The sequence below is a fragment of the Corythoichthys intestinalis genome, chromosome 12 (assembly GCF_030265065.1).
Source record: "Corythoichthys intestinalis isolate RoL2023-P3 chromosome 12, ASM3026506v1, whole genome shotgun sequence".
Lineage (NCBI taxonomy): Eukaryota > Metazoa > Chordata > Actinopteri > Syngnathiformes > Syngnathidae > Corythoichthys > Corythoichthys intestinalis.
In genome coordinates this window covers 20,251,072-20,258,128 of record NC_080406.1, presented here as the reverse complement: position 1 = coordinate 20,258,128, position 7,057 = coordinate 20,251,072, and the positions used below count along the sequence as shown (strand labels likewise).

Sequence of the window (7,057 nt, the reverse complement as noted above, 5' to 3'; positions counted from 1 at the left end):
AAAAAAAAAAAAAAAAAAAAAAAATCCAAACAACTAGAGTAAAGCTAGAAGAGGGAAGATATCCTGATACCTATATACTGTATAGACCCTACCCACCAACGTCACAAAACCACGTGCTCGCTGTATGGTTCCGCCCACTTGTCCGTCATTTTGTCTCTGTATTAGCATTGGTTTCAATTGATCGAGGAATTTAAAATGCATTTCATGGAAGACCCGGTGCTTTCTGATGCCGTAAACTCACTGGATGTGTTGCATAAAAGGTGTTATGTGGAAAAGCTTCGTTCTATACAGTCGCCAGATCCATATTTGCTGCCCAAATCGATGTTTTTCGACCCACTGTCTTCGCCCTGTCTGCCTGACATCTGCTACGCTGATATTTACAATTATCTTGTCCACACAAAATCAGCCTATTCTCACGAAAATTTGAAAAACTTCAAGAGCTTGGAGGCTTATAAATACTTCGTTGCTGGTTGGATGAAACAGGTCCTCGTCCACGAAAATTCGGCAGGAATCTATCTTGTGCTTGGAAAGGTGAGTTATGAAATTTTCAATTCAAAATCTTTTGTTATTGCTAACATCCACTGTCAAGTCTAATGTATTTCATGTCGTTTGTCAATGGAGTTAAGGCTTTTAATGTTTATATGGTTTAGCGATAGCACTCTCACTACATACATACGTGTATGTTGTCGGCGATTAGCCTAGCAATGATCTTAATTGTGGTTATTTGTCAGCCCAAAACCCTCTAAGTATATCTTAAAAGCATCTTACCGGATATAAAATGACTACTACATAGTCTGTGGTGATTTTTTGGTGCCCAGTTTTCACGTCGAATTGCAGCCGTCCATTTCGCTCTCCTCTTTGGATCCCTCGGAATACGGTAAAACTTCAAATCTCTCCTTCCATCTTCTCTGTTAGTGCAACCAACAGCCACACACGCCTTCACCATTTTGATTATTAATGTTAAGGAGCAGAAAAACACGCCGTAAATAGGAGGAATGTACGTAACCGTAACAGGTTAACACTATGTTTTGACGGACAATTGGGCGGTACCATTCAGGAGAGCAGAGTTGTGACGTCACGTGGGTAGGGTCTATATTAAGGGTGTGACGGTACACGCAAATCACGGTTCGGTACGTACCTTGGTTGGGGGTCACGGTTTGGTGCGGGTTGAGTACAACAGGAAAAACAAAAAGGCCTTTTTTTCTCACAGAATTTGAAAGTTAGTATTTGAAAGCTAGTTAGAAAGTTTGTATACCATTACACTCTTTTTTAGGTAAAATTTAAAAAAAAAAAATGTAAAAAGTGTGACCAATGTTTTTTGGGGAAAGAAAAAGACAGTTCAATTCAATCAGTTAATATAAACATATTTCATGTGAAAGACGTGATAGAATGGACCCTGTAATAACATATAGAACATGAAAAGTAACGTCAGATTACTTTGCCGAGTAACTAATTACTCTTACGTTGAGGTAACTGACTTACTAACTCAATTACTTTTTGGGAGAAGTAATATGTAACTGAAACTAATTACTTTTTCACCGTAAGATAAACAACGCTGCAAGTCAGTGCGTCCCATGGCAAGAGTGGATGATGGCGGCATTGAACTCATTCCCTACCCACCGTAGTCTCCTGACCTAATTTCTTTGGATTCCAGTCTGTTCCCCCCAAAAATGAGAAAAATTTAGTTAAGATGCTTTTTCACAGCTACGATGATGCCATATCTGCTCTGACTTTTTGGACGACAAATATGAAACCTTTGGGGATTTAAGCGCTACAGCAGAAGTGTGTGGACACCTAGGCAGTTTATGTTGAAAAATCAGCAGCTAAAAAATTCATCACAGTTGGACTTTATAGTTATGCTCAAAACGTTTTGTACAGACCTTGTATACTTAAGAATGATTTAATTAAAGTGTATTGCACATAAATGTTAAAAATTTCAACCTATAATGTTATAAAATGTAGATTTCTGCAAGATGCACTGCAAATGAATAGAACTAACTGACCTGAATTGCAGTATTACTTTCACATAGACTTCTGAAGACACAGAGCACATGTTAAATTAACCCTTCACTGTGCAAGTTAAAAAACAAAACAAAAAAAACAAAGACCTGCCGTCCACATGCGTCCACAGTGATATAATGTTTTGGATCTTGTAGGCCACAATATAGACATTTGGAATGCAAATGTGGCCTACATGACCCAAAATGTTCTCTTTATTTTAAACATTATTACGGGTGTGGGAGTGTGTGTGTATATAATTATTTTAAAAAATAAATATATAAATTAAGAAAATGTTAATAAAAATGTGTGCGTGTGTTTATGCGTAGTAATAGTAAATTTTATAAGTATTTAAATTACTGTTGTAGGCACCAAATCATATTTTAGTTATTTAATTTGAAATACACTTGAGTTCAAGTGTTTGATAGATGAATCCCTACGCAGAGACTACTTTCCAAACATCCACTAGATGTCACTATTTATCCTAATTAACAGGATGCTGTCCCTCTAAAGTTGTGCAACGTTTTGTCAATGCTGTTGGAATATTGCTACTTAAATCCAAGAACTAATAAAAATTAAGTACAAAGAAAGAACAAAATATTTAAACGACAAAACTTTCACCATATTCTCTAATCAACCAGAGACGCACACCACAGAGCTACCTGAAGGTGTTAATTTTAAACTATTGAGAGACGTCATGAAAAGACAAAGCCCTCCGGGTCATATTTTAGAAAGAAGAAGATAGAAGAGGAGCATAAACGAGAAAAAGACAGGTTGGTTGTGATGAAAAAAAAAAAAAAAAAAAAAAAAAACGTTTTAATTGCATAAACACGTAAATTTTGCGCAATTCCAAGCTAGCGGTTATTTACATCGAGTTTAGACGACACACTGCTAATGCTAAATTATACTGTATCATTAGCCAGGGCTGTTTTAGAAATTTTTTCAGTATTCAGCCAGGTGTGGATTACAGTCAGTTAAATTTACTCCCTCTTCCATTTTAGAGAAAGTTGGACAAAGTGTATGGGGGACTAAAACTGTCTTGCTGATTTTCATGTGATGGCGAAGTACTTTTACCTTGTGTTCAATTGTGCTATTCAAACAAATTTGCCTTGCCCAAAAGTGCCAAGGTTGAATAAATACACCATTGAATATGCAATTAATAATTTCATAGTTCTGTGGTATTAGGGACTAAAAGTGCTTTGGATTTAAATGCAAACATTTGTTATCAAATGTGTCATTAATTCATTAAAATGGCCATTCTGTTCCTGTAAAAAAATATTCAATGTCATTTTTTATTATTATGTATTATTTAATTCATTATTATTGAATGGTCCTGTGTAGTTGCAGTGTTTCATGAATTTATTTTATTTTTTTAACCTCGCCGGTCAAAGTTAGTGGCCGGATCCAATTGAGCCAGATACAGTAGGCTGCTGAAATTAAGCGCTATTCATAGGCGGAGTTTGACTTTTGGGGCAGAGGGGCACAACATGTTGATGACCCCGTAACGCAGTGTCAGCAATAAAATTAATTTACAAGAATATTTATAATAAGTTGACAATGAGCGTTATTTGTTTCCCATCATTCTTGAGGGGAATTCTAAATCAGGCTGCGTAGGCAATACTTTTCACCAAGATCGTCAACCATTGAATATGGTACGCTCGCCGGTGTCGTGCCAGTGTAGTTACCCCAGTCAAAAATTGTATCCCCTGGGCAGAGCCATATGGAGGTAGATTTGTGTCTTTGTTATTCAATCAAAAAAAGTTGCTTGAATTAAAAGAATATGTTTGAGTGCAAAAATACATTTGAAAGTTTAAAAAAATGCATGTGAACGCTATTTTTCTTTGATTGAAATTTTTGGGGGGATTGAACCAACTTTTTTGATTGAAGTAATGTTGATTTGTGTTTGGGCCGCATTTTGGCTAGGACGTTTTTGTCTTTATTATTCAATCAGAAAATAGGTTGCTTCAAAAAAATATATATTTTCAAAAAGAAAAAATCACTTCAGTTAAAAAAAAAAAGAAAAAAATCAATCATAGAAAACGTTTTTGAATGCAAAAAAATATATGAGATTGAAAAATTTGCATTTGACCACTTAATTTTTCATTGAAAAAGTTTTATTTGATTGCAGCAATCCTTTTTGTGTTTAGGCCATATTATGGGTAGGACATTTGTGTCTAAATTATTCAATCCCCCAAAAAGTTGCTTCAATCAAAAAAAAAAAATTTCAATCAAAGAAAAATTTGAAAAAGAAAATTGCTCTCTACTATTTTTTTTTTTTAATTTATATGCAAATTAAATGACTATCTAAGGTGCTAGTCACATGATCTGTTCGAAAAATAATTTTGACCCATTATAAAAATATTTTTTTTTGTTCATTTTATTCATTTTTGTTGCAATTTTATTGCTTTACAACATATGTGTGTGTGTGTGTGTGTGTGTGTGTGTGTGTGTGTGTGTGTGTGTGTGTGTGTGTGTGTGTGTGTGTGTGTATATATATGATGTGTATATATATATATATATACCGTATAAATATATATAAATGTATATATACATATATACATATATATACACACACACACATATATATACATATATATATAGGGAAGTCAATTTCATGCAATGACACTTTTTAGCCACCGGGGGGCTGGCCTGCCTGGCCCACCCCTTAAAATCCGCTTATGGCGCTATTATTGCTATGTCATGCTGGTTTTACAATCAACAGCTATTTGACTAATATAAGTGTAATATCCCACTTTCTTCTCTTTGTAGATGCGCTTCTGAAATATTTTCCTTCCACCTCTGTACATCCCGGGCCATCTTTTACAGCCACCTTATCCACATCCGCACAAAGTCCAAGGCCACCAAGTCCAGTACCTACCCATACACAAACTGCTAGTGGAGAAAGAAGTACAGTGTGAGTGTTTTGGGTGAAAATAGCTATTGTTGCGAGGAGGGGGCACCAGCAAATATGTTGCCTCGAGTACCAAATTAGTCAGGAATGGCCCCGATGATCATGTTTGAATGTCAGCTAAAATTGGTTGTTTGTAACATTTTTTCCCCCAACTTTATTCACAACAAATAGAAATATACAAATATTGGGTGAAGGATTCACATACAGTTAGCAAAATTCCAACACAGAAATATAAATAATTAAAAGGGTAGGAGGGCGGACTTTTGAACACAATCTGTATTGTATTGTTTGCAAAGTCTACTGGACCTTATAGCCTTGGGGTTTGAAGAGAAACTTTAATCGTCCAAGTATAAAGAAAACATTTTTCCAAAAACATGAAAATTCTGTCTCTGATTTACATATTTTGCACAATGAACGTGGAATTGTGCACAAAAAAAGATCAGGTTTATAACATATCTTTTATCTATTTCTAGTTCTTCAAGGTTGGACAAGCCAAACAAAATATGTCTTTAAAAAACTATTTTCAATGGGGGCTCAACTTTGGAATTGATAAAATTGTTCAGGTCAACCCAAAAGATGTGAGAGAAGGTACATTCTCAAAACAGATGGGAAAGTTTCCTCTGCATTTGCACAAAAAGAACATAACAAATCAATATTAATTTTGAATTTTACAATTTTTGCCTTTACAGATAACACATGTGAAGTATATTTGTGAACACCGTATACAGTACAGTAGAAACATAACGTGAGGTCATGCAGCAGTGAGGCCTTATGGGGGCGCTCTTGTTATGCTGTCCCGCCTGTACGCTCTTTTACAGACAGGCAGTCTGCGTGTGTGCGCGAAATGGGTGTGCAAGTGTGTGTGTCTCTCTCTCTGGTGATCCATTGTGCTTCCAATCTGTGAGGGAGAACACACGAGATGCAAAGCCAGAGCAGACTGTTGAAGTCCACCAGAAGACCTCTGTATAAACTTCTCCAAGTCCCTTTCTCCTCAACCTCATTACTTGGGATCCAGCTTCAACATCTCATATCAAGCATCAACTTGGAAAGTTGAATTGTTCTGAGGAAGGAGGAGATCAGCGGGAAAGTGGCCATGAACGCCACCACCTTCAACCGCACGGACGTCAGCTTGTTCAACAGGACGGAGGGCATCCTTTGCTGCAACCTGTCATCGGTGGTGACCGACGAAGGCTTGGCGGCCGCCTCCCCGGATGAAAGAAGCCTGTTCGTCATGCGGGTGGTGCAGATTGCCGTCATGTGCGTGCTGTCTCTCACTGTGGTCTTTGGCATCTTCTTCCTGGGCTGCAACCTGCTCATCAAGTCTGAGGGCATGATCAACTTCTTGGTGACTGATAGAAGGCCGTCTAAAGAAGCCGAGGCGGTCATTGTTGGAGCTTATTGAACTCAACACCTGTGTGGTGGGAGATGGGACTTGTGTCCATGCACAATGAGATTTACCCAGAAGGTAAATTCTGGGCACTTCTATAGGTCCTTATTTTGTGGAAGAGGCCGATTTGTTTATACAGTATTCAATGTTGTAATGTCACTATAGTTGCAGTCCTTGTATCATTTGATATGAACCATCTGTAAATATGTACTGTATGTGTTTTTGCATACAATGAGCACAAGCGTGTGTGTTTGTATGTGAGAGAGAGCGTTGCGTCTGATTAATTGGAAATAAATTCACTCTGCAATTAAAGACAGCCCTCCTTGTAAAGGCCTGTTTTTGTATGTGATATAACTAGTCATTCTGCTTTTTGTATACATCTCCCTCAAAAATAATTTATTGGTATTTGTTTAGGCAGAATGTTGCTTGTTTCACTTTTCGGCTATAATTTTTCTTTATTGCTGCGAAGGAGGACTTCTGTTTCAGCTGAAACAATATATCAGAAGAGTCCAAAATGCATAAAGCTATTAACGTCACCATCCAAAAGAACAAACATGCATCTCTAAATATTGAACTTTTGTTAAATGCATTTTTAAAAATACGTAATATCATGGAGAAATATGAAGATGAAAAAGTGAGACTTTCAAATCTATTGTGCCTTTAAAGGATATTAATTGTGTAGTCCCCCAAAAAGATGCACATCTTGGAGGCAAGTAAAACAATGCTAAAATGGGGAAATATTGAGCTGCCATGTAAGTAAC

General features: G+C 36.7%; 1 protein-coding gene across 1 annotated transcript; it reads left to right on the top strand.

Moving 5' to 3' along the window:
* Positions 1-2,566: 2,566 nt before the first annotated feature.
* rprma (reprimo, TP53 dependent G2 arrest mediator candidate a) lies at positions 2,567-6,587 on the top strand. The gene is made up of 3 exons (XM_057853132.1): positions 2,567-2,771; positions 4,768-4,912; positions 5,728-6,587. The coding sequence occupies exon 3, from the start codon at positions 6,003-6,005 to the stop codon at positions 6,309-6,311; it is 309 nt and encodes a 102-aa protein (XP_057709115.1). The 5' UTR covers positions 2,567-2,771; positions 4,768-4,912; positions 5,728-6,002; the 3' UTR covers positions 6,312-6,587.
* The last annotated feature ends 470 nt before the right edge of the window (positions 6,588-7,057 follow it).

Coding starts and splice junctions, on each gene's coding strand:
- rprma (XM_057853132.1), top strand. CDS start 6,003: ATGAACGCCACCACCTTCAACCGCACGGACGTCAGCTTGTTCAACAGG.